The sequence below is a fragment of the Calonectris borealis genome, chromosome 20 (assembly GCF_964195595.1).
Source record: "Calonectris borealis chromosome 20, bCalBor7.hap1.2, whole genome shotgun sequence".
NCBI classification, from domain to species: Eukaryota; Metazoa; Chordata; class Aves; order Procellariiformes; family Procellariidae; genus Calonectris; species Calonectris borealis.
This window is the reverse complement of record NC_134331.1, coordinates 13,908,009-13,935,877: the sequence shown is the minus strand read 5'-3', so window position 1 is coordinate 13,935,877 and position 27,869 is coordinate 13,908,009. Positions and strand designations below refer to the sequence as shown.

General features: G+C 48.2%; 1 protein-coding gene across 9 annotated transcripts; it reads right to left on the bottom strand.

Moving 5' to 3' along the window:
- Positions 1 to 940: 940 nt before the first annotated feature.
- Positions 941 to 27,449, bottom strand: PRPSAP1 (phosphoribosyl pyrophosphate synthetase associated protein 1). Of its 9 annotated transcripts, none has more exons than XM_075169924.1 (12): positions 27,091 to 27,213; positions 26,669 to 26,690; positions 26,428 to 26,539; positions 18,240 to 18,292; positions 16,536 to 16,602; positions 12,144 to 12,316; positions 11,601 to 11,716; positions 10,495 to 10,550; positions 9,819 to 9,964; positions 3,549 to 3,619; positions 2,703 to 2,849; positions 941 to 2,038 (listed from the first exon to the last, which is right to left on the bottom strand). In XM_075169924.1, exons 1-12 carry the CDS (start codon positions 27,142 to 27,144, stop codon positions 1,880 to 1,882), a joined length of 1,176 nt encoding a protein of 391 aa, XP_075026025.1. In that variant the 5' UTR covers positions 27,145 to 27,213; the 3' UTR covers positions 941 to 1,879. The 9 variants fall into 9 exon arrangements, 8 of the variants coding, with proteins under 8 accessions (XP_075026025.1, XP_075026029.1, XP_075026028.1 ...); XM_075169928.1 differs by lacking the exon at positions 26,669 to 26,690 and adding an exon at positions 24,659 to 24,768 and having other exon boundaries at positions 27,091 to 27,153; XM_075169927.1 differs by lacking the exons at positions 26,669 to 26,690; positions 27,091 to 27,213 and adding exons at positions 20,107 to 20,203; positions 24,659 to 24,768.
- Between the last annotated feature and the right edge of the window lie 420 nt (positions 27,450 to 27,869).

The window sequence follows — 27,869 nt, the reverse complement described above, 5'->3', positions numbered from 1 at the left end:
TCTGACCAGCAGTTTGAAGGGGAGAAAGGAGCAATACCGCTCACATTTTTAACACTGGCTTCCAGTATGAAGAGCATGGTCCCGTACTGGCTCAGAACAAGGGGGCACGCAGACATCTGCAAGGACTTCACATGCTTCAGTCAATCCATTCAATAATACTTACAGCACATACCGTGTTACTCCACTGGGCCGAGGAGCCACGCTGTGGTCACAGAGTAGAGCTGTGATTTGCTCCTAGTTCTTTGAAAATGCAGGAAAACCACTGACAGCCTTAAGACCTCATCCAGCCCTGCGCATCCCTCGTGGGATCTGGCTTGGAGGTTTAATCTGTGCTGGATACTGGAGATGACCCAACCGCTCTGGGCTTTCGTGTACCCTCACTGGCTACGAGGCAGGACGCTATTCCGCAAGACAAACTCCCCTGTGCCGAGGCACGCTTGTTTGCCCGGCGTTCAAGGCTTGTCCTGCTCGCAGGGTCACTGCCTGCCCCTTGGCACTGTACACATTTTAGATGCTGGAGTGGAAGAGGGTGTAGGCAGAAGTTGAAGGATAGGCAAAACTAAACAACTGCCTCCTAGCAGTCATCAGCAGTGCTCTTTTGAAGCAACTGCCTCCAAGCAGGATTTGTTCCTCACAGGCTAGAAAGTGGGATAGGTTTTACTGGAGTGTGTTTGTCAGCCTCATCAAGGGGAAGATGACAGTTTGGGAATTTATTTTTATATCATCCTGGAGACAAAGCCCTTCACAAGCACCTTGTGCAGCTTTCTCAAGTGTCCCCTCCAGCCAAGGATTAGTGTCACTCAAAGGAGCAAGCAGCGAGTCCTACTTCCCCGTGCAAGGCGGTTGCAAGCTGCCAAGTGAGCCTGTTTACAGTAACAGCCCCACGGTACAGACACAGCAACTGTTCAGAGGGTACAGGGTTCACAGGAAGCACCAAAAATGAAAAATCCTATGCTTTTTATTGCAGGCTCAGTGTTAGTGTTTTGGAGAGCACAGCTGCATTAGAGGCAGATATTGTTCCAACTCCTTCCCCACGAGACTGCCACAGCTCATCAGCCCCAGGCAACTCCTGGTTTTGCAGTGCAGACAAGCGTTCAGGTGAGGACCTAGACCCTCATCTGACTTGCCACTGAAGAACAATAACGATCCAAGGCTCGCAAAATGAAAAGGCCAGCACATGAACTAGCACCCCTTGCCCTGCTGGGAGACACACGTGAGCTTGTTCCCAGCACCCCGACAGAGGGATTCGAGCAGCCCTGCAAATGGGTTGCCCTAAGCTGCCCTTTCTGGATGTTCCGCTAACTTAGTTTTGATGAAAGTCCTTGCTATGCTGTGCAAGAGATGAGAGGCCACTCAATTGGCAAGGAGCTGCTCTGCTGCTCAGCTCTGCCAGCAGCAAGCAGTCCTGCCCAGCTGCCTGAATGAAGCACTCCCTTCTGCGCGCTCAGGCGAGTCACAGACAGAAACAGAAACCCAGAGGCTGTCTCCTCTTGCTGCCCACACGCAGCTATGAGCAGTCTCTATTCCCTTCTCATAAGCTGACAGCTACTTCTTTTTTTGCTTTTCTTTCCCTCCCTACAGGGCAAGAGATAACACACTAAAAAAAAAAGAATCAAAGGAACTTAAAAATTCAACACCACCTCATTTCTCCATCTCTCTTAATTAAGATGTAGTCCTCCCCATTGCCAGTGGCCTCTTCTATTCACCTGTAAAGTGCTGGTCAGGTTGTTTTTTTCTATTAGATCTCATGGCTCAAGACCCTGAAAACCTTCACAGTCCTACAAGAATAAGCAGTTGTGTTATGCCTATAATTTATGGTATTGCCTTTTCATGCATCCTTCCTTCTCTTGTGGAAGCCAGGATAGGGGCAGCGCCAGGTCTAGTCATCGACAGTGATGTTGCGAAAGAGATAGGCCATGGACTCGCCATTGTGGATTCGTCGGATGGCTTCAGAGAGAATCAAACTGATATCCACAGTCTTTATCTTGGGGCACTGCAGCTTCTGTACCTCGTGAGGAACTGTGTTGGTTACTACCACCTACGGAGTGTCAGAAAGAAAAGACCATTAGTTGTGCCGCTGATACGCTCATCCTCACCAAACAGCTAGCCTAGATCAACTCCACGAGTGGTGCGTACCTGCTGTTTCACAGTTCAGAGGGAGAAACCCCTGTATGTTAGGAAAACAAATGGTCTCCCCCACGTGACAGCCAATTTGTTGAGGGGACCGGCATAACCAGCACTCTACAACAGCCACTTCCACACAGGCTGACAGGTCCATTTAGATCGCAGGATCTGACATGTTTGCTACTAAGGGCGAGGTTTGAAATCTTATCGTCTTAATGTACCCAACAGCCCGTCATCGGCTGGGGGAGAGGGACAGGTAGAAGGTCTGTACAGTGAGAAAGCAGTCACATGCACCCAGCTGCAGTGAGGGAAGTGTCCAGGCAGGGATGACTAATATCTGTGCATTAGGGAGAAAACATACACAGAGAAGCAGATCTGATCTGAACAAGTATTAATCAAACACACTTATTTTTTCCCCCCAATGAAGAACCAGCTAACTGAAAGCATCTGATGAAACCAGTCATTTCAGAGGTGAGCTATGTGGCAGGGGAAGAACATCGGTTTGTGGTTTTTGGTGCCTTAAATCAACCCAGCCAGCAGAGCCAGCCCTTCCTCTGCAGTCCAGAAAGCAGACGCACCTCATCAATGGAGGATTCCTCTATGAGACGGGGGGCATCTGCTGACAGGAGCCCATGAGTAGCCATCACAAAAATCTTGTAGGCTCCACGCTCTTTCAGGATCTCTGCAGCAGCTACAAAGCTTTCCACATCATCGATGATGTCATCCTGAGAAGAAACAGAAATAACATCAAAACCAGAAGTTTACCGTGCCTGCAGGACCGGAGCGGATCTGCAAGGTACTGCAACTTCGGCCATGCACACAGCCGAAAAAAGTAATCGCTGGCTACTTCAGCTGCTGTTGAGATGCAAGGACAGCCACATGCACGACTTAAATCTGTGAACACCATTTCCCTAATTTACGGACCCTTTTGCTAGTGTGCAAAACAAGTATTTTGTTTTGGAAACAAATTAGTCCCTGCACGTGCACACACACAGAAAGAGCTTATCTTCAGCAAGGTATTTTTTTTCACGGTGATAGTAGCTGCATGTTGATTACTTATACTTGCTGTGCCATGCTGCAGTGTGAGAAGCTCAGCAAGTGGTTTTTTTTTGGTTGGTTGGGATTTTTTTTAAACACTTCAGGAGATTTCTCTGCATGTCCTGGATTTGTTGAGTATTTGTAGACATCTGATGTTTGTAGATTCAAGGGAGCAAGGAGATTTCAGGGCTTAAAGTGCTGAAGTACAAAGGGTTTTCAACAGAAAGCTGAAATAACCAAAGCCACCAGCAAAACTGGAGAAAACATTGGTAACAGTCACGTTCCCACTCCTACACCAGCAGTCCCTCCTATCCTCTGGGATAAAGCAACTCAAGAAAAGATGCTGGGAGGGAGCCACCCCCCGCCCCTCTCCATCACACTCATACCACAATGATGGCAATTCTTCCTCCAACATCTCCAACCACAGTTATTGGCGGTTTCTCCTTGGCCATCATCACTAAAGAAGAAAAAAAAGCCCAGGTCAGTTAGCCTTGAGTCAAACCACAACACCTCCACCACACAAAAGGCCCAGCCCTTAACTGCGTCTCATATTGGTGCACGGATACAGACATGTGCTTTACATTATCCTGACACCCACCTACATGGGTAACCACTGGTTTAACCATCATTTTCCTCCTTAAATGAACAGCGCTGCTGCATAAAGATGAAGCTCTCAGTTTCTGTGGGGACCTTGTACTGTCCTCAGAGACAGTAAGCAAATCCAAATATCTAACAGACCCCTCGTGCCAGGAGAGCTACAAATGCCAGTTTATGCAAAATGCCAGTGACTTCCTTTGTGCTCCAGAACAGGACTTGAAAAAAGGGGTATCTCATGATTGGGAACAACAAACGGGCTTCTCCAAGCAACACCTCTTGAAGGGCATATGCTTTGCAATTTTTCACCTGTTCAACTCACTAATTCATCTGAAGGATTTGAGACTCGCACTGCAGCTTGCTTGCTTTCTCTCATATCACCAAACACACAAGGCTCTTTCAGAGGGCGTAAGGACCTTAATAACACCTGCTCAGGCAAAGAAAGCTTAAGGAAGTTTGCAGAAGCAAATTTGCTGATTTTTTTTTTTTAAAGTGGATTAATGGAAAGAGCAGGACAAAATCCAGTTCAAACTCAGTTCTACAAGCTCAGTGCAACCAGCAATCGGAAGCAAAAGGATACATTGATGAGCTGGGCTATCTGACACATGGTGAAGAAATGTACCGGGAAATAAGGTTCCACTCCCTCCTGACTCTACTTTTGCACTGACATGGTTCATGCAAAAACTACACGTGTTACAGCCTTTTATCCTTATAAAAACTTCCAGCACTAGTATAAAAAATAAGAGAGATACGAACTAGGATGCACTGACAGTGTCCAGATGTAACACAGTCTTCAGACTCACACCAAACAGCAATCAGTTTCTGATACTGGCCAGGGACTTGCTGTCCATAAGCCAAACCTCTCACTTGCCAGAGGGTGCTGGTTTATACAGTGAATGCAGTACAAAAACTCTCAGCACAGAAAGGACATGGTGGTGGGCATGCACGTGTCATCAGGTGATAATCTGGGCTGACCTAACCACTGAAGCAAAGAGGAACATCCAGCATTTTGTAACACTTACCTGGCCCACCTGCAACCCCCAGATTTTATGCTCCTTACAGGGAGTGCAGCAAAGTGTCCTACCGAGGCACTTTGTACCCCTCCTCTTCGTAAGCTCGGGTCTTGCCAGGATTCTGGCCACAGCGGCTTCTCAAGTGCCGAGGAGTTTTGGACATCTTGGATAGCAAGATCGTTCTCCTTTAAGATAACCTACTTCAATATTATACTTGAGCAGCATGAGAACACAAGCCATTGCCCATCAAAAAGCCTGTCTGAATATTGATTTCTGCCCTCCTGGGTCAAAGTCGTCCTACACGAAACTCCCCATCCTGCACAGCAGGCTGATCCAGTACTATTCCCACAACTCATCAGTGCCTGGGAATGCTTAGAGTGCAAGCACAGCTGGGCGAGTGAGTCAGACTCAGGGATGCGATGAAAGCAATTACAAGGACCACAGCTCCAAAGATTCATGTGTAGAGCTGTTCTTCATACACACGACCTACTCCACAGATTGGTTTTCCGTAAGCCTATGAAAACTGTATAAAAGGTGTCCAATAGTTGTGTTTTGACCGAAGTTACATTACTCATTGCTAGGTTTTGCAGTTAAAGTCACAGCTACCTTGGACTTAAGAGTTAACTGCTCTTTGGAGCACAGAATCCCCAGCCTCCCTTGCATTTTTATTTCTGAGTCTCCTATCAAATGCAAAGTCACATCTAAATCCTGAAGGGAAAATATTCTTATGAAAAGGAAGAGCACTTGTAATGAACTAGGATTAAGCGTCACGAGATAAGCAGACCATAAATTTCAATTACAGGCACTACCTACCTGCTTAGATCAGTTATTAATTTATCATCTAGTTTGGACAGTAACAAAACTCCTGTCGGGAGCTGTGAAATACCAAAAGGATGACATCTGGCTGCCATCCCATCCTCAGTGTGCATCCACAGATGAGTACCATTCCTGTTTTACAACAGCCAGGCTAGGGAAAACTCTTTTCTAAGCGCATGGTGAACAGGTCTAGGGAGCTGAAATTCAGCACTGTTTTACTCACAAACACATGAAGTTTCAGCAAATCAGCATCCTTCTATTCCATAAAGGAAGCAGACACATTCCTTGCTATACTTAAAGGCTAACACAGCAGCTAGCAACATTAGCAGTGCTTCACATCTCTTTGTCTGTTTTTAAATGCTGTATTTCAATTTTGCTTTATTTTTGAAGTATGGTAGGCAACACGTCGACCTACCCGGATCCTAAAGAGATGTTCTCCCTTTTTCTTGTTCAATTTTCTCTGCAAAGAAAAGAAAAAAATTGCAAGCCAAAGATCTACCCACAACCACATCAAATCTCAAGAGAACTGCTCCAATGTGATGAGAGCTCATGCAAGGGTTACTGCAGCCAGTTTCTTTTTCATCAAAATCTTTGGACGTATCAAGATGTGCAAGTCAGAACTGCTACGAGAAGGTGGCTTGAAGAATGATTCAAATAATAAAGAACATTTTCCTCCCAGACACAAAACCTCTATCTGTATGTAGACAAAAGAGGACAACAGAAGTAAGCCTCAGCTGTACTTCTGCCTGGCGTAACCCCTTGGATTATGTACAAGTTTAGGTGAAAAGAGTTGCTGTTTTTTTCTGGAGAGTCAGAAAAGATGCTTGTGGTATCTGTATCTTCTTGGGGGGGCTAATAAAGAAAAGAGAAAAAACCAAACCAACCACCATTTTTATAAAACAAGAATATCAAAGAACACTGAGGGATGGTGGGGAAATAAGTTCATCAGCCAAACACTCTAACCTGCACTTTCATTCTGATGTGAGTAATATACGCCAAAGTACCACACGTTAAAGGCGAGATTATCACTGGCACAACGAAACAGCACTCCCAGGTGCATAAACCTGTTGCTTTAATTAAGCAGTCAAAAATGGATTAAGAAATTCTAAACCAAATTCTGTTTGGAGCTGACAGTGTGCACGAAAGTGATAATCACCAAGAAAAATATTGTTGCCTTTACAACAGAGTCTATGAGCAAAAGGCTGCTCAAGAACGAACCGTTTTGTGAAGAGAGAGACCTGGAAGGACAGATAACATCCTTGCGCCCAGCCTAAACACAGGGAAGGGATGGGGGTAGGGAAGTAGGAACAGACCTAGGGTCACTCCAGTTTTTCACCCAAACTCTCTTCCTTCATGGCAGTTTGCTGGGCTCTGGGTTTGAAGCAGACCATTAGCTAGCTGTATAAAGTACTGAATTTCAAAGCCACTGAAATGATTTAACAGATGGTGCTCCGCTCCTTTTCTCAAGGACATGCAAAGAGTCCATGTGCATTTGTTAAAGCACAGCCCCAAGCCAGCTGCAAGCTTTGAGACACAAAGAGCACACAACCAAAGAGAATAACCTCGGAGTGACATCCTGTCTCAAAGGCTCTGATTTCTGGGGTTTGAGTGACGTGAACTGTTGCTGCCGCTTTAGCGCAGCACTTTAAGAAGTGCAATAGGAAGCACCTTTGGCATTTTTCTGTTACGGCTCCATATGACACCAAATCAGAGTATCACATCAGGCTACACGCTTGGGACAATAAATAAGCCATTACACTGCATAACACTTATAAATTAAAGGTACATGATCTCTACTAGAATAGGGAGAAAAGGTGCATGCCAGGACGCAGGAGCCCAGCCAATTCACTAGGAAGCCCATGAAGACTGGCATAAAGCATAAGCGATTGCTGTAGGGCTCTGGGCCTGCTCCCAGACCAGAGAGGTTTTGCCTCTCTTCTGGCTGTAACACAACTGCTGGGGACCCTGAACTGCAGTTTAGAGGGAGGACAGGACGTTCCACACTGATCTGGTTATAGCCCAGAGCAGGATGCTCCACGGATAGTCTCAGCCGCCCTCCAGGAGTACCCCCACCTTCTAACGGCCCAGACCCAGGTTTGTGGTAGCTGGGCCAGGCAGAGCTGGCGACCTGTTCTGTTTCGACAACCGGAGGTTTTTCTGGCCAGTTTTGGTGTAAGGAATCGTACAGCTCTGGGTGAGTAGCACGTGTCCTACCTTTCACAAACAACAATACAGGGACATAGCTGAACGCTGCTTCACTCTGCCATCAGACCTTACTCCACCGGGATGGCTGGTGATGGTACACACGCAGGAAGAGCTGATCAAGGGTTTTGTTTGATGTGCCACTTGAGTGGAGAAGACACACTTCAGATGACTGCATCGGACCAGAAAGGAGGCGCAGCAGAGAGGGTAAGTACAGACACTCACAGCATTGCCATCCCTAACCCTACCTGCGTTTTCACCTCTGGCTGGCAGAGCACAGCTCCATGACAGAGGCTGCGACACAACCAGGATGCGCTAGAAGCTTACAGACTGCTTTTAGACAGATATTACCTCAGTAACAGTCACTCAAAACTCACTCAAAACCAGGTATCTATCAGATTAGAAAATGGAGAGAAACGCAACTTTCTACTGAGAGTTTTGGACAAGTTCGCCCCGCACCTCGCTGACAGACAGCTACCAAGCCACAGCTTGATTGTTTTACATTTGTGCCTTAGGCATGCAAGAATGTAAGGTCATTAGTCAAGTGCTGAGTTTCTGCAGGAGATAAAATAAGAAAGTGGTGATACACAGCAAATTAGTTTGTGTTTGGATAGCTGAGGACTGAAAACAATTTTCCACTGGAATCGTAACTAAACTGGACAAGGGCACATTTCTGTATGAGCTACCATTTACAGGGCTCTCCAGCAGCACAAGCTCCCACAGCTGAGCTTCCTTAAAGTGACATGGTTGGAAAGAAAAATACAGTCGCACCAATGTCCCAATAGCAGACAAATGTCAGCTAGTGATATTTTGGAGGACAGCATCCTCTTCCGAGTAGGAGGGGAAGGAAAAGGCCAAGAGTAATCATGAAAATTCCTGTTTTGTTGGAAGGGGATGAAAAAATCCCCTTGTCAGAAGGGGGACAATAAAGACGAAGTCCCAAACTTCACTGCCAAACCCCACCTGTCCCCCAAGGCCTAAGAGGAATTTCACCAGCCACATAAGCATTGTTTAACTGATTGTATTATAGTGAGCAATGACTGGGGTAATGCAAAATGCCTGCAGTCTTACTTGCCTCCCCTCCACGACCTGCCCACAAACTGGTCGGATGTTCTCCCTAAACTTCAAAAGACGAGAGGAGACACTTATCAGTAGCCCTAGCCACTGCTGGTATAATTAAGTTTGGCTGCATGATGGATAGCTCTTTACCAGGTACAGCAGCGTGCGTCCTTTCCCACAGTCACTTCTCAGCCACGTTCACTGCACTCAATTTCTGTCCTACCACCATCTACCTAGAAAGCTAAAATCCTCCCAAGAGGGAGCTGCATTTTGATCGTACCGTTGTTACTTGACTGCTGCTGTTGCAGGAATACAAGCAATCCTAAGAGGACAGCATTTCCTAGAACACAGGTTTCCTCCTTTTTCTTTGCTCTGTGCTCCCAAAGCAGCAGCTTATCAATCGATGGCAAGAGCACAGAAAGAAGCTCAGCAATGATCTCGGAGAACCTATTCACCCTAGCCACACAAACCTCAAAACCTTGTCAAAACAGACACTGGAACATGATCACCTGGCTGCCGAGATGAAGAAAATTTCCAGCAGTAACAATGGCTGCAGCAGGAGGGGAAAACAAAGGCCAGCCCTCCCCTCCAACTGGGGACAGCAGCCTGTCTCAGTGGCTGCTCCCACGTTAGTTACACTTCTGCATTTCTTTTCTGTTTCATTAGCTCAATGAGTTTTGTTGCTGAGTGCTGTAGAAGCACCACCTTTATCAGAGGTGGTCAGTCTGACACTGTTGAGCGGGCACAGCCAAGGAGAACAATACTTATGCTCTGCATGGCCAGAAAGAGTTAAATAAAAACCTTCCGCTGTGCCTTCTCCTACAACTCGCTGATATCAGCCTTTCCATGAGAAAAATTCCACTGGTCCAACTGCCATTAGGTTGGTTATACCTACACAGCTAAACCAACAGCAATTTCCCACCAAACTTTTTTTTTTTTCCCCCAAAGGTAAGCAGAGAAGCTTAATCTTACACGGCAGCTCCAGACCAGGATGCACAGTTGCATTTTTGACCATCGGCGGGGAGTGACGTCCATCATCCATGTCCTGCTCTGTACACTGAGCCTCTCCGTGGATCACTGCTAGTCCCAGCCGTAGTCTCTCAGCGTAAGACTGAGCCCTGCAGGACAACCACAGCACGTCAGGAAGATGTTGGGCGGATGCAACTTCACAGCCCAATGCAGCAGGCCTCTTCCAGACCCTACCGGGCAAGCAAAGGCTGCACCTCTGTGGCTGCTCCCCAGCAAAAAACTTCACTGGAAGCAACTTTTCATGCCTCCTTAATATCCCAAAACCCACTCTACCCCCTAGCTGCACCACAGGGGTCTCCTGGTGTTCCTCCATATGGTAAATGCTTTCTGAGATGGTAGGCACTGCTGAAACTCATGCAGCAAGTCTGATCCTGGCCCCAGGTGAACCACCTAGCTCTGCAGCAGCAGAGACCTCCCAAGTTTACTCCCACAGGGTTGGGACTGCAAAATTCAGCTGCCCATCTGCACTACAGACGTCCATCCTGTTTCCAGCCACAAAGGACTTATGGACCAGATTGCTGATCCATTTGCGACCCTCCCATGTTTTTCCTGGTGTATTTCCCTTCAGCCCAGATCTTTTCCAAGTTACTTTTAACCCATTAGTAAAGCATCTATTTACCTTTTAGCTGCATCAGGAGATTTGGCTACAATAACTGCGTTTCTGTAATCTGGAATCTGGATGTGATAAAAAGTTATTTAAGTAAAGGCCTTCTTGCTAGCGAGTAACTGATTTGATACATGGCTGAATAATCGCGCCCACTCTCCTTCCCCAGACCCCAATCTTCATTCTGTGGCAAGAAACTAGAGAGGCAATTGCACTTGTTTTCAACACCAGCATTTGTGTATTCTGCCCCAAATGCAACACAAATAAGTTTAGTGCAGGCAGTACTGCAGGTCCTACTCCGCAGATGGCTGCGGCCCTGTGCCTCCTTCCCTGCTGGTGCCCACAGGCTCCGGCCTGTCCGCGGTGCTGAGCGGAGCCGTCCGAGAGACGGGGCATCGCACACAGCGCAGGGGAGGAAGAGGAAGGTGCAGTGATGGGCCCCGGCATTTGGGGCCGGAGGTACCAAACCCTGGCTCTCGCCAGCACGCGGAGCGCCAGTGCCCGCGCAGGGCAGGCGCTGGTCTTGCGTTCAAAAGGGGCAAAGGTGGGAACGTTCACTGTGTTTAACCTACGCTACATGGACCGGCTGCAGCTACTTCTGTCTGCAGGGGAAGGTCTGAACCCAGGGCCCGCTCTCCCCGTATGGGGAAGCCTTGCTCTCATCACGGGGGCATAAATCATCATCTTTTGCACATGGAAAATAAAACCTACATGCCCTGCCCCCAGCCCTGCTGTGCTCAGCATTCCTACCCTCAGCCCAAGACAAAGTCTATCAATAATTCAGAGCAGTCAGACATCCACTGCAGAACAAAGGGCGAGGGGAGACAGTTTAACAGGATTTAAGAGGTGATTAGATGTAGAAGCGTAAATAGCATCTCTCAGATGGCACTAACTCTACAGAGAGCAAGCTCATCTTCTGCTTATGGCCAAGAGTTCAATTTCTATCCAGGTACAATCATACAATATAACATTTTCCCACTTTCCTAAGAAACATGCAGTAGGTACCTCCTAAAAAAGAATTCATTAACAGAACGATTGACCTAGCCTGACAGGCCCAATGCTGCTATCACGTTAAGATGAGTTAAGACAAGTTGATATATGTAGAACTAGAGTAACCTCACTTCTTCCTGTATATACTGGAGCAAGAAAGGGGATGCTCTCAGGTTGTCTACTGGGAAGCTGAAGAAGCCTTGAATTTCCTTTTGATGAAGGTCCATAGTGATAATGTGTGTTAAACCTAAGGGGAGGAAAAAAAAAAAGAATTCATTGAGAGGACTCCCACATGGCTGGCGTTCCTTGAATAGCTCCATTTTCCAGACTATTTTAGCTATTACTCAGACTATTATGCCATGTGATAAAATAGGCATAAACAGATTAATGTAAAAAGTTCCAAAGACATAACGAGAAACAGGCATGCGATAAGTCACAGCACGAGGCTGACACTGTATTTCAATATGACACTTCTAGGCCACTTCCCCAGATGCAAGTTACAAAGAAATAAAATTAAGCTGAAGAAAATGAATTCCCCCAAAGTGGCTCATGGGCTCGGCAGCACGTCCCCACATTGAACAGGAGAAGAACGGAAGGACAGACACCCTCCGGGATGCAGTCAGATGCGCTGCAGCGTCCAAGCCTGCCATGCTGCTGCTCCCTGCGACGCTCACCTGCCTTGGCGAGCATCGAAGCCAGCAGCTTGCAGACTATAGAGCCCCTCTTCCTCATTTTGCTCTGCTTGCTGTAGGGGAAGTAAGGGATGACCCCAATGATGTTCCTGGCACAGGAAGTCTTCAGTGCATACGCCATTATCAGCAGCTCCATGACAGCCGTATTCACATCTCTAGGAGATTTGAAAACCATTCCAAATATTAGTAGGTGTTTTTCCTACGCAACTCCTTTTGCTTTTATACCCATACCTGTCCTCACCAAACCTCCAAGCAAATAATGCTACATCTTATACTACTGTATGCAAGACTCAGACTCTAATCGTATAGCTCCTTCCATCATGCCTCAGCACATTACAATCAACTGTTATATGCACAGCACTCAAGAACTGTGGACCGGAATTTGATTTTGTGTTCTAACATGAGGTGTATGATGATTTCCCTCCATCATCACAACAAAAAAAGGCATTTTTTCATTTATGTTGGAACAAATGTCCCTTCATACAGTGTATTTTGAAATAAAATAGTCTTTTGAAGAAGCAGCACACATGCGACCAACACAACTTCATCCACACTGGGTTTATTAGGGTATTTTTATTTTTAACAATGTAAGGCAGGTTATTTTTCCTGCCTTATTTTTACCGCATTTTGGAGCAGTACAAAGTCCAGATGCATCACTTTGGTGGAGGTCAGCATCTCCATGCTATCTAGCTTATCTAGAGATGGAAGGAACAGCAGCACAGTAAATGCTAAATGACTGCTTCTTGGAAGAAAAAAAAACAAAAAAGCAACATAGGCAGAACATATCTGTAGACCACAGTAAGAAATACACTTAAAACCCCATTTTCAGTTAGCTTCACCATGATCACTGGCACGGCCCAGCAGGAGTGTATTAATCTGCATTTTAATTCATTTTGGGAAGGGGAAAAAAAGCCACACCCTTTTAGTTCCTTCAAACCAACACCAAGAGACACTGTCTGCATCGTCACAAACTGACTCGAGACCATTTGGGAACTGAAGACCATGCACGTCAGAGAAGACGGAGGGACAGGCAATCCTCCTACAATGCAGACGCCCCTGCTTGGGGGTTTTCAGCATGGACAGCCTCAAATGACACACCACTTCCCCGGGCTGGTCCCCAGGAGGGCAATGCTGGTGGTGGCTCAGCCGTGGAGCCCATGGTGACAGAGCAGGGGCTGACCGGGCCATCTTTCCACACAGCAGCAGAGGAATAAACAGCAGAGAGCAGCTTAAAGCTCTGCAGAGCTTTTTGGACATTACCCAGACATTGCTCGAGGACCCGTTTTCCTCCTGACCACCGGGGATGGCTTCCCTGAGAGCTCAGAGATACCATTTTCCGAGCCTCTGTCTGTGTGACCCATGACAAACCTCTAACCATTTCCATTTCTCCACCGCTCCCCCTTCCTTCGGAAATGAACCTCCGATTCTGCCTCCTCATTTGTGAGTGCTCCGGGTCTCTGTTCTCCCGCTGGCCCCGCCAGACTCGCGCACAATGCCATTTACACACAGGAAAGCTTTGTTAGCTCTGAAGCACCCAGCCAAGAATTACATAAAACATAGCCCCCTGCCACGTAGGACAACGAGCAAACAAAGAACTGTTTCTTCCCTTTGGTGTTTTAGCTGTGCCAGTGGGGCCGCGAAAGAAGAAAAAGATGCTACTATCAGTGTTGTATAAAAACAAAGTGCCCAAGTTTAAGCCTTTTTAAAGTTCATCCCAGAAATTCAATATTTTCTCCCATAGTTTTTCAACTTAGTCTTTAAAAAAATATATATTCACATGGAAAGCAGACAGAGAACAAGACTGGGAAAAAGGGTGACCCGATTTCAAAAGGCACCAGCTGTCCTGGTGCTGTTGTGGGACACTGGAGGCCATATCGACGGAGAAATTACTGGAGGAGGAGCACCTCTACCCATACTCAAGCAGGACCCCATGCTGGATTCCGGGAAGCTCCTGCAGACCAGCCGGCCCAGGCAGTAGGCAGAGGCGGATGTGTCTGTCCCTCCACCAGGGCCCAGGGTGGGTGGGCTGGGGGGGCTCGTCAAGGCGAGGAGCACCCTCCTGGGTGCTTTGCGCCGAGCCAGCCGTCACACTGACCCGCTCCTCTGCGAGGGGCAGTGACCTGAACCAAGGGCCCAGCTCGGGGTGGGGACTAACTGGGGGAAATAACATCTGCAGTGGAACCCCAGCCACAAAACGGGTACCCCAGAGAGCATCCCAGTTTCCCTCCCTGCCTCCTGCCTCGAAGCCATGCTCACAGTTACTGCTGGAAAGCCTGAGCCAAGACGGCACACGGGGACCGTCAGCTCATTACCAGGACACCTAGAGCCAGCTCAGCTATCCCCCACACCCTACTTACCACCCCTCTCCAGCAGCCTGGAGCCTCCCTCACTGCTCGCCATCCCTGCCTGAGCCATCCCTGGAGATCCCTGTTCTCGGGGCTGAGCAAATGGCTTACCTGAAGCTGCCAATCGACTTTGCAACAACCAGCACCAGCACTCAGCACTAAAAGACTCCTTTCGCTTTTAGTGTATCACTAAACCATCAACTCCTTCATTTTTCTACAGTCTAAACATGAGCTATTTGGTTTTCCCTCACACAAATGCTAGTCCACACACCAACAGTCTTTCAAACTTTTTTAGTTCTGCTATATGCTTTTTGGACAGGGAGCTTGTATCAAATATTCAGGTCTTTCTGTTCTCTCTCTGTGCATTTAAGATGCAGACTGTGAACTCACACTACAGCATAACAAGGTTGTTTCCCTCTCTACTCCTTTCCTACTAAGTCCTAATATTTTGTTTGCTTTTCAAACTGCTACTCAGTGCAGAAGTCCTAATCTCAGATTATTCAACACAGTTGTTTTTACTTTCCTGAAAAGCTCCCTGAAACCCACTGCAAAACAGAGATGCCCTTGAACTTGTCCTCTCAAGCAATGCAGCAAGGCACAGCTGCAGCTTAAGAATAAAAGATGACTTGGCTGCACAACAGTGGCTCCTCACCTGGAGGGGCTTGAACATTTTGGCTAAAAAGGATCCATTTCTTGGCCCACAACATTGAATTCAGTTTATGGAAAAACAAGGGGATCAACAAGTTAAAAGCAGGGCAGCTTTTCCTCTCCCAAAACTATTGCTGTCCCTAATGCTATGAGTTATCTCTCTCTCAACACCTTATCTGTTTTATGTTTACACAGCTCTCAGTTACAAGCTATTTCAGAGAACTCTCTCATGAGGGACAACAGAATGGCACTATTCACCCGAAACATAATCCTGCACCAGCAGATTTTCTTCTTGCGGAGATTTAGTTGCTCCCTGTTGGAGGAAACACTTGGAGCATCTCTCTGAAGAGAGATGAGCTCTAGAAAAATGCCTCAGCCTGCAAGAGGAACCCCAGAAGTGAGCAAGCTGATCTTGTAGTCCTGCTGATTTCTTCAACAGGCCAAGCATTACAAAGAGGAAAGGAAACTGAATTCTCACTATTTCTTTGGCAAGCAAGCAAAAATTCTGTTTCAAGGGTATTCTGCTACCTGCTTGAGCTCTGGTACTTATTAGTTCTTGTGATCTCCAAAATATGAGCAGAATTTGGTAACTTGGAAAAAGCTGTCAGAGCAGGAATATCCTTGTTTTGCTGATTGTGCAAAAGGCATCCCATCTCATTTGTATGTAGGCTCCCTTCCCACCATCCTAGTGCGATCTCACTACACTCTTCCTCAGCCAGCGAGCTGCAAGGTTCCTGGGGTTAGCAGCTGGTTTTCCAGGCCCCTGGTTACTCGCGGCACTTCTTTTTCCTCTTACTCCAAGACTAGAACAGCCCAAAATAAAAACCAAACAAGCTCACTTAAGAAAAGACTCAACATCATTAAGAACTATAAGAGTACAGGAGGGAAGCTACGGGCTTCCACCTGAGTTCAGTTTCACACCATTACAGTGAAAGGAGAACAGTAGTCCAGCCTGTAATGAAAGCAATAGCTGCTGTTTGTTGCTGGCTCTGCTGCTTGGTAATTGGAAGGCAGAGGAAATTATACATCCTGAAATGGAAATGCCAGTCAGAAATCACCACGCAACTGAGCCTGCAAGGACACCAACACACAGACCAGGGATGTTTCACTTGAAGCCATCAGTCATACTTGTTCTTGCCTCAAGTGACACACTTAAGCTATTTGATGGGAAGCTTCTCAGTTTGCTGTGGCGCAAGCGATCCTCTGGGAATTTTAACAGCTTAACACTATGTGGTGTCTTAAATGTAAGGCAAAGCAATGACAACACTGGAAAGAGACTGGTTATCATGCCGGCTAACGGCAAGCAAACCTATCGAACAATCTGCTGCACCAGAAATTCAAAGCATATCTCCGCTGTAAAACTGAGCCACAAGTCCCTTACCTGGGGATTGTCTGTATAATGAAGATATCCTGTCCCCGGACGGACTCTTTTATTTCAACTCTTGTTTCTGAAGAGGATTAAAAACACAGTCAGTTTTGTTTCCAAACATCAGGTTTACAGTGATAACACACCATGTTTTAGCAGCAACTTTGCCCACTGGTCAGGGCAGATGAGGACTTGCTCCTTTGCTCTTTGTGCACATACACTCACAACACACACGCAGATGAGCCAAGTGGATTTTCCAAAGGCTGGTCCTGAGAAGAAAAGAGCTCGCAGGACATACCAGTGAGTTAGCTGTATTCACAATGCAAAACCAGGCTGAATAGCTGTTCTCTTACACATAGAAGACAATTACCTAACTCTCAGTGAGAGATCCTTTTCACTTCTCCATGCTGAGGGCTGAAAGCTGTCCATACCACAGTCATTAGTGAACAACGAACCACCCAAAGCAGAACAACCTCTAGTACTGGATGGCCCGGTCAGCTCCACACAGGCTGGATAGCCCAAGGCAACACCAGCAGCACAGAGTTCAGAGGGAGAACTCCCCAACTTCACTACCAAGGTCAAGGTGTTTCAACACTGACACGAGCTGGAAACCCGGGTCTCTGCTGAACACAGTTCCCACAGTCCCAGACTCAAATGCAAAAGCCAAGCCCCAAAGCAGCTCTGCAAAGCCAAAGCAATGACACCAGGTTTCCCCGAGGTGCCTGTCTTAGCCACTCATTTCCTACGCAGTTGTGAACTGGCATGAGTGAAAGGAGAGAAATATCTACCCAGCTACTGAATTCAAAGTCTAATTGCCTGGGCACTGGCAGTAACCTTAAGGGACTCTGCTGAAAGCAGACTGATTTGCTGTGCAGTGATGAGGAACGACTTCAGACCTTGTAGCAAGTGACCTGATTTAAAACTAACCCCAAAGGGCAGCGAGCTCTCACTAGTGCGAGCACAACAGCCAACCCAACCATAACCATACGCAGCCACGGCAGCTTACACACCGTGTAAGAGCCGCAGCACTATCAAAAACCCTCATGCCGAGCCAGTGCCGTTTCCATCCCTTCCCCTCGCCTGTATCAGCTCTCTGGTTCTAGTCTCTCTTGCAAATAAGGTAACCAAGATCTTGAAACAGTAAATGACTCTTAGCCACTGAACTCTGTTAGCCAATATCCTTGTGGTTTAGCCCAGCATCTGAAAACGGATGCCTGCTAAGTTCAAAGGGACAAAAGCAAGCTCCAAGAGGCATGCTCCCCAGCACAGCCCTGAATTTGCACTCTTCAAGGCAAGAGGACCGGTCCCTGCCAGGGCAGCCGTAAACTGCCTGTGGCAGGGGAGGGCTGGGAGAAGGGGATAATTTAAAAGTGTGCCAGGCAGACATTTAGAAAGCAGGCCATTACTTTTAAACCTGGAAGATGGCTGGAATGTGGCTAAGCACAAGAGCGCGTAAATCTTGGGGCAGCTAACACCCAAGGTAGGACTCTCCTTTAGACGAGAGTTAGCTGACAGGCAGGCAAACGAGATAACAAGGGAAAACAAGGAACACATTTAATTGCTTTGTCCAAGGTCAGTCACGGAAGTTTAGCACTGCCAGGAGCAGCAGTAACATCACAGCTGAATCACTGCACTTACTAGACAAGTTTGGCCAATGGAGTTACCCAGTATTTCTAAGATTACTTCAAAACAGTTGCAAATAGTAAAGATTTCTCTTACCTCCATTGGTTTCCTGGTACACCACAGATTTCCCCAGCTCAGCACCAAGACGCCTAGAAAGAAAAAAGGAAATTATAAATGGAGAAACCCAGCATTCATGACCCAAAGCAGAGACTGGACCAACCATTACACACCAACAAAACACAGCATTGCCTAGCAGGGAGCTGAGTGCGCCAGCCAGGCTGCAGAACCACGCGTCCTCCCCTTCCCCTGGGTCTCCTTCCCTCCGAGGACCCTGGGGACGGCCCTGGGCCACACTCTCTGCAGCAGGTCGGTGCCGTACTTGTACGACTGACCAGAGGCTGTGTCTTCTGATGGTAAAGGACTTCTTGCTAGCCTATGCAATGCCACCTTAGGCAGATCTGTTGTGGAATTAAACATTAATGATTTACTCAGACTTGATTAATGGCAACTAAGTCACTTTTTCTGACTCCCACATCTTTTTCCCCTCTCCCCCCCCAAACCTTCCTTCTGAAATAACTCAGCTGATTGAAGAGATTTTAACTTAAAAAAAAAGTTTTCTGATTTTTTCAAATTACTCCTTCCTCTTCTCAAATGTCAAACCTACAACATTCATCACAACAAAGATTACAGTCACTCCCCTTTTTTTTTTTTGTAAATTTCTTTCTTATGTAAGAAAGATTAATTTTGAAGAGCATTTTAAAAGGCTTCCAAAGGCAGACTATTTCCTCAGGTGACACTTCTGTATTTAACTGCACTGACAAGTAATCCATTAGTAAGTACTTAGAGGCACGTGTGCTTTAACCATGAGCCTCAGCTGAGAGACCCCGCACCAACGAGAGACTTGGGATAGGTGCAGCTCAGCTGGCTGGAGCACAGGGCAAGTCCCTCCTCTCTTCCAGGGTCTGCTCGGTGGCCATGCCCACAGGCTGGATTAGGAAACAGTTTATGCCTGCAGAATGCCTCTGTTCAACACGCTGGTTACGGCGGTAGTTTCCTGTCTGCTCATACACTGTATTTACCTGGACACATGCCAAAATTTTGTGAATCAGGACTAATCCTAAATAAAGAGCCCGCATCTGTTGCTAGCTCTCCCCTGGTCTACCACCTTCAGCAGTCAGTCTCTCTCCATCTCCTTAGCCGCAGACTCAGGCTCATACTTAAATTGTCACAAAGATATGTTTTTCCAGAAGTCAATGAGTGAGACAGCCCAACACTGTCATGCTGCTGGCCCACCAGCAACTGCTGGACTCAGCTACAAGTCCACAAGCTGGAGGTCTCGGCTAGAAGCTGGCCTGGAGAGCGTGCCCGGGACAGCTGCGATAACAGATACTCAAATGCAATGTGATATATTTGCTTAGCTGGCTACAAAGCACATATCTGGCACACACACGTTCCTGATTGTGTGTCTGGCAGTACAATTTGCCATGGCTGGGGCTGGTGAGTAAACTCCTGCATCGAGAATTGTACGTGCGAGATTGTAACCAGCCCAGCTCGGGTACCAACTGGAGCATCACCCAGGGACTGTGCAGTCCAGAGCAGGCAAGCCACCCGAACCTCTAATTTGGCTTCTCTCACCAGCCCCGCTGGGTTAAAACTTGCAGCTGCAATACAAAGGCACCCTCAGTACCTTCAGTACCTTCAAAAAGAGATGATGCTCGTCACGCAAAGGCAAACCCAGGGACCCCAGGGATAGATGCACAGTAAAGGTGAGTTTTGCAGATGGGATCCATAGAGCACTTACTGCCACCCATTGGGATCCCGCTGTCTTTCCAATGACAGTCAGGCATTTGCAACCACTAAGCTTCGGCCTAATCGCTGCCAAGGCATCCAAGTTGAAACAAGCTCAAGTACCACACACACACAACACAAACCAGTGTGTGGGGGGAAACGTTTAATGACTCACACTTGTTCCTCCACAACTGCACAGCAAGTCTTGCAAGCTCCCTTTGGAGGCACGTGCGCCACGACTTCACTGCAGACAGCACGTTCCTACCTCACTACTGGAAAAAAAACTGGAAAATTAACGAGACTGTGCAAGTGCCCTTAGTCAACCCTGCATCTCATGGAAGGAGGGAAAGCTTCAAAAACAGTCCAGCTGGACACATTTCAACTAAACACCCCTTGGAGGGTGGCACTTCCAACGCTAAGAGGTGGCGAACAAACACAGCGGAGGTTTGTGACGCGCTGCGAGGATGTAGCTGGCAAGAAGGAACCAGAGCCCAGCGGTCCCCTCTTCAGATCATACAGCAGCAATGCAGTTTCTGTGCTGCTGAAACAAGAAATCGGAAAGGCAAGTTTGCTCCCCAATGGAAAGAGGGACACTAAACAGCCCAGCTTGTCAAACCTGGGTGCAGACAGCAGAAGAGACAGTAAGCAGCTGCCAACTTAAAGGAATGAGTGGTAGTGGATTGCTCTGGTCAGACAATAAATCCCATCTCTGCTCCAATTGTTGACTGCAAGTAAACAAGAGGGGCAGCAATGGGAGGGATATGAGATAAAAGCACCCGTAGAAGTCATACATCAGCCCCACGATGCAGTCCCCGTGAACTGCAGGCATGGCAGAGGGACCGACAGGCAGCTCCACCACAGCAGTCCAGGTATGTTTACCCAAGGGGCACACCTTCCACTAAACCCATTTCTGAAGGCTTTGCGTAAGCTGCGACTTCAGCCAGTGAAGGAGTCTGATAAAACCTTGATTCAGTCAAGGCTGTTAAAGAGGGGACTGTTTGTGCAGCTCCTGTTGTAAAACACCAAATTCCACAGGACTTGTGTCAAAAGGGAGATTTGCACCGAAGTCAAGGGCAGAGACGGCCTTAGCCTACACGCAGCCTGGGAGCAACCGTTTGTAACAGAGTTCAAAGATAAATTCCCCCTTCCCATCACCTCTCCCTTCTTCCCGTCCATCCCCAGCTCTCTTCTCTCTAAACCCTCTCCGCGCAGAACCTCCCAATTGCTCACTGCTTTAGGCGATAAAGGAATCAAACTGACAGCAAGAACTCTGTTTGCATTCGGCTTCAGGACTAACAGCATAACCGTATGAAGAGGGGTATCACAATTACTGGATCACTTGTCTGCAGACATGAGAGCTACACTAGGAAAGAAAAGGCTGCCACTGCAGGTAACCCAGAACACACACCCCCGCAGAGAGATACGGCTTCTTCTGGTAAAAATAATACTTTCGGTCCTGTAGATAAATCACATCCCAAGCAAAATGAGCCCCATCGACAAAAGCCCTGCAGAGCAGGAGTTCACTTCTGGAAGCTCCCTTCTCCATCCAAGAGAGACAGAAACTCAGTTTGGCATTGCTTTTGTTTTTAAAAGCAGCAGCCTTCAGAACTGGGATCTGTTAAAAAAGCTGTGCGCATACAGTCCTGCCAGGCTCAGCGCAGAGGGCTGGGCACAGCGGGATCACGGTACTACTACTACAGGCTGCTTGCAGCTTTGAAAGTTTTTAACGCCGTCTCAGTGTAAGCTTTCCCTGTGTGACCACGCATTGCTCCTGGTGGGGAAAGCCCCACTCCTTGCTCTGCTGTCCTCGCACCAGCTCCATCACTAAATCGACTCCTCTAGGACCTGATAGCATCTAAGAGAAAAATTCTCTTTATGGCGTTAAAAATCCTACTCAGAGCAATTGGCCAGTAAAAATTTATATTGATCTGGAATATCTCTCTCTGTAAACGTTGCCCAGGAAAGATGATCTAACTTTCCACAGTCTCAACACATGCCAAGAGGATATTAAGCTGTGGATACAAAACTGTGGATACAATCTGTCTCAAATTCACAGCCTAAATGTGAACAGCTCGGAAGTCACCTATAGTTTAATGAGGAAGTGACACACTGCAGTATTTTAGGAAACACTTTAGGTTGTATTAGACTCTACTTTAAAATGCTCCTCTGAAGACTGTCAAAAACCACTGTACCAGGCTCTCGAGACAAAGGACAGTCAGTTAAAAGACTTGACGTTTAGCTGAATCAAAATTCAAGGGCAAGTGCACTTGCAGTATTTCATGCCATCAAAGCATGTTTCAGTACCGCTGGGAAGGGCTCTCAGCCCGGGCTGCGTTTCCTTCTCCCACTCTGTGACAAGCAGCTAAAAGACTTTTGTAAAGTTAACTCCGAAGGAAGCTTCCAGGCAGCTCGCGGTGCAAGCATTCCATTTGAAGAGAAATCTGCATACAAAGCCCTTGACTATGATATGATTTTATTTTGGCAATATCCTCTTCATTACATACACTTTCACTGGTCTCAGCTCTGCAAATACCTGACTCTCCCCACATCTACAGACTCCACGAACCGCTGCAGACTCCAGAAGGAGCTGGAGCTGACAGCGGAGGATCTGCTCCGTGCTTGAACATGGCCAAAGCAAGCCACAGCCTGACTTTGAATTGCTTTTCAAACTCGAGCAAATCTTTACATAAAGATCAGTCAACTGGCCCAGCTAGCACAGTGGCAGCTCTACAGTGTACTTCTTAATCTCCCACTTCAAGAACAAGCCAGAAAGGGAAAGGAAACAGCAGCTTCCTGGATACGAGGCAATATCCTTGTTCAAATACACTTATAACTACTTGAGCTCTCCTTTACCTCTCCCCATCCACCTGGCACAACTGGATACTTAAGAACAGCCCCTGCTGCTCATCTGCCACTTGTACCCAGAGCCATCCAGCACTTGCGTCATTTGTTCCAGCCGTGCCAAAGCTATGCAGCTGAACTACTGGCAAACACCGTGCAGATTTTCCTCTAGTCCTACCAGTCTGCTCCTCGTGAAGGAACTTCCCCTAAACCTGGCACTGGCCAGCACAGAAAGCTACCACGCAAAGCCAATCTGCTCAGCCACATTATATGCTCCACCTAAGCTGCACAGAAAATCTCAAAGCCCAACTGCTCCACGTTCACCCTACTCCAGCACCGTCCCCCACCTGTAACCCTCTCCAACTACACTACTTTTTAGCTGGTTATTCTCTTCCCTTTCCAAAATCCTTTGATGCAGTTTCACCCTGTAATATGTTAGCCTCCTGCCACAGTGCTGCATCTTCTGAGATGGAAAAGAGTTGGTGCCATGTCCTCTCCTCCCACAGCACCACACGAGCTCTTTCCAGAAGGCAAGAACAGGGTTTGGAATGGGGGAGAGCAGCATCACAAGGTTACTGTGATCTGACTGCCCTGTGCCATCCTCTCACGTAGTGGCAAGATGACCTAATGAGGAAGGCTGACATTACTCTTCCTCCATCCCATCAGAAGTTCTCCTTCAACTGAGGGAGGCTGCTGCAAGTCCTCCTGACATGCTGTCTCTTCCGAAAGCAGGGCTCACCTCCTGCTGATTCACAGAAAACACCACCCTGGTTTTAGTGTTGTCTACCCAGCTCCCTACAACCAGAGATCAGAACACAAGTCTCCATCTTTTCCTCATTACTCCACGTGGTTTAGGCTCACAGCTTTTATCTTTAGATCACCAGCATTCTCCATGCTGCAAACCAAATGAATGTCTAGAATACTCACATCCGCAGTCTGCAGTGAGTTTACAATAGTATCACGTCCCACATAACGCAGACCTGCAGGAGCACTGGGGAGGCATCAGCAAGCTTCAGTCAGCAATCCCCTCCAACCCAAACACACAAGCAGGGAGTGGAATGTAGTATTCGTACCCTCTGTGCCAAACACTGCAGTCAGAGGGAGATCTAAATGCATCTGTTGGACGCCGCAGATTAAAGAGACTTGCTAGACTTCTCTCCCCACAGCAGCACACAAGGCCAATTAGGGATCAGCACTCATCACAGAAATTATCTTTCTCCCCTGCAAATGCAGCTTGTAATCAGATGCAAGTGTCCTAATTACTGCAGGAGTTTTCTTTCCGTCTGGGCAAGAATTTAAAAAAAAAATCACCCCTCTCAATTTATAAGATACAAGTAAACATATGGTTTTATTTATGTTTCAGTGGTCCCGAATCTAAGGAGCATCTTTATTATTTAAAGTTTCACAAGGTATTTGGTTCTCATATGCCAGCACCATCCCCTCTCCCTGACAGAAGCTAACATAAAGAAAAGCTCTGAAAACTCAAAGTGAAAGTTGGACTAAACATTTAGTCACTCATCCTATAACCAGACAAGAATGCATAATGGGAAGCGTGCCAGAATGCCACGCTCAGAGCCTGAATCGAAAGCAACTCTGGAAGTTTTGCATTAAATGAAGCGAGGGGATTGAACAGCTTTCAGATGTCTGGTTTATGTCACACTGCTCCTCCCCAAGCTTGAGATTTCAAAAAAGAATAAGCCAGGACTCCTCAAGTATTGATTTTAACATCATACCTACAGGCAAAGAGCAACAGAGCCTAGATGGACAAGTGTCTCAAGGGGCCCTACTCCTAATATTGCGTGTTGTTTTAAAGTTCTTTTACTACTTATACTAAAGGTCATAAAAAAACTTTAAAAAGAACGCACAATATTAGAGGACAGACTCACCCTTATAAGACTGCTCCAATTCTATTAAAAGGCGCAACTGCCCTCCCCAGCAAAGTACAGGCTGGGATGTGACACAGTGGGAAAGCCAGCAGTCACGCATCTTTTGCAACCTGAAAAAACAAGGGATGTATTACAAACATGATGAAACAGCCCCTGAGCTCCTAAGGGAAGTCAGTGCAAAACCACCGCACAAGGTGCTGAAAATACCTTTATTTTTGGGTCACTTTTTACTGTGGGCAAATCCGTACTATTAATGGTTCCAGATTTTGCGCCCCCCCTCCAACAAAACCTCATCCACATATAATGCTTCACACCTTGCCATTCCAGAGTGGTCACTACTCCCATTTTACAGAAGGTAAAGCTACGTGTCCTTAAGTCTCAGTTTAAGCAGTAGCTGTGTATCACACTGTTGTGCTCATACCATGACTGGAGCATCCAACTTCCTCGCTGACGTTAGAGCCAAGGCAAAAAGCCCACATCGCCTCTATTAAAAGTTGATTTTGTGAAGGACATCCACTCTCTGGATCCTGCTGTCATTCACCCTCAGAGCATCACTGGAAACCCTGCAGAGGGTTACAGCAGCACGTCACACAGCCAGCTGTGTGTGCCAGCCTGGGGAAGCCTGCTCTGTGTCTCTTCTCATTACATCTTTTTAAAAAAAGTGAGTTATTTTTAAGACAAAGAGCAGAGAATAAAGATTGCCCATTTGCTCTTTCAGTCCTGAGAACTTGGAGCTCGTCCCCAGGGGACTTCTGTTATGTTCTGTGTTGACACAACAGGACAAGCCTTGTAAAGCCATGTCCCATCTGTTGCAGCAAAAGTTACTTTTTTATATAGAGTCGTACCAGTGAAGGGAAAGTGATATGGAACTGACAAAATATAGCAAAAATACACGAGCCAAAAAAAACTTTCCACTCCCAAACACAAGGATTTGCCTCTCCACCTCACACCCAAAGAAGTCCATCGCTATTATCCAACACTTATCCCATCAACACCAGCGATCCCAGCCAAACAGCCAAGTCAGCTTCGCGGAGATAGTCTGTGCTAAGGATTGAACACACGGTTTATTAAGCTAGCTGCACAAACAGCAAAATGTTCTTCCAGTTTAAGGTGGCAGCACACCTGTCTTTAGTAATGTTTCCAATTTAAGCACACCCTTCGAGACAGGAACAGGCCAGCAGCTGCCTAAACTAAACTCTCTTTTGTTAGCATGCGCTGCCCGCCTCTCCTACCCCACTGAAATGCAGATTCACCAATCCGCTTTGGTTAGCGCAACTGCTGGTGTTGCACCGAGGTCCGCGCAGGCAACGCTCCCCAAGCAGCGAAACTGTTGAGCACACCAGGTCGCCAGCCCGTCCCCACGAAAAGCAGCAGAGAAAGTTTTGAGCATCTCCCAAACCAGTTAAAACGCTTTCTGGGGTTCGTTCAGCCAAGTTTCACCTTCTCCTTCCCCAAAAGTAATAGCGTTTGCTGCAACCCGGCCTTTCCAGCACTGAAATGGATGTCAGAGATGCAAGAGGCAGAAAGCAGCCGGTCCATTGCCGTCGCTGGGTCAAACTGAGTTACGGGGAGGGATGAGCCGGCGCCGAGGAAAGGGCAGAGCTGCTGAGCACTCTCAGTGCAAACCTCTGCCGCAAAGGTGTTCGCAGCAGACACCTTGGGCTCGGGAAGGCGGGAGGACGCCAAAAGCCTCTCCAGTCGCTCCGAAGAAAGCCTGCCTGCTCGGAGGGGCTCTGGGGGGGGAGAAACTGGAAAGAGAGGGAACTTACTCCGTGATCCTCTTCGCCAGCTCGGTGCACGCTGCCGTGGAGTTGGCCGAGAAGACCCGGTAGCCACTTCTGGCTGCGTTCATCGCCAAAGAGTCATGCAACCCCCGTGGAGCTGGAAAGTGAGAAAAAACAGATTTATAAGGCAACAACAGCTTCCGTGGCATCCTTTTCTTCCTCTCCGCCACGATCACCGCCCCTTAAGGGGTGGGGAGGAGGAGGAGGAGGGGAACCCTTCCGCTACCTATGGTCTTGCTGGTCCACTCCTGTGGCAAAGTATAAAAGGGGGAGTGGAAAACACGATTATTAAAATAAAATGGAGCAGCAGCAGCCGGGGGTGGGGTGGGGGAGCAGCGCGCTTCTTTTAGAGCAACCCCCACCCCCCAGGAGCCAGGCCTCGGGTAACCCCCACCCACACCCGCCCCACGCTCACCCAGAGGCACCTCATGCACCAGGGAAGACCCCCAAAATGGGGGGGGTGGGTAGCAAGGCAGAGGGGGTTCCCTTGGCTGGGGGGGGCGTGGGTGAGCGGAGGGGGGCGCGGGAAGGTTGGAGGGGGGGGCCTAGGAGGTTTCCTTGTGAGGCAGCAAGGCTGGAGGGGGGTGCCCGTGGTGGGGTAGGGGGTCCCTGTGGTAGTGGTGGGGGATCCGCTCCCGCTCCCCTCACCCAGCCAAGCGAGTTCCGCCACCCGGCTAGAGCGCCGCTCCCCTCGGCGGCCATCTTCTCCGCGGGGAGAGACCGCCCCCGCGGCCATCTTAGGTGAGGGCACAGCGGCCGCGCTCGTCCCTCACAGCGGGAGAAGGGTATCAGCTACTGCCCGAACAGCGCGGGTACCTGAGGAAGAGGCGTGAGAGCGGTGTAACCTCTCCCTCCTTCGCGGGGTGCACCGCTCGCTTCCCGAGTGCGGCTGACAGCGAGGTCTCCTCCTCCTCCTTCTCCCCGCCGGTGCGAGGCACGGCCTCAATGCGGCGGCTTCACTGCCCGCGTCTAAGATGGCGGCCGCTCCGGCGGCCCGACGGAAGCGCTGCGGCGGCGCTCTAGCCTTGCTCTATGGCAGGCGGGGCGGGAGGCCTCGGGCCTGAACCCGGTGGGGCGGGAAGGGCTGTGGGGCGGGCGCCCGCCCGCCCCACAGCCCTTCCCGCCCCACCGGGTTCAGGCCCGAGGCCTCCCGCCCCGTAGGGGTTAAGCCTGAGCCCTCCCGGAGCTCCACAGCGTTCAGGAGGGGTTCTGCCAGCCAGTCTGGGCCTGGGGCTGCCCTAAGCACCCCAGTACCGGGATGGCGGCCCTGAGGGGATGCTGCTGGGGCTCAAACCTGGTCTCTGCACCGTTTCCCAAGGTAACACTCACTGTCAGGCTCTCCGAGGTCCTCCGGGCTCCTTGGATGTGAGGACAAAGTCCCTCTCGGGTGCAGACTTATCTAAGCAGAAAAACTTCTGCTCCAACCC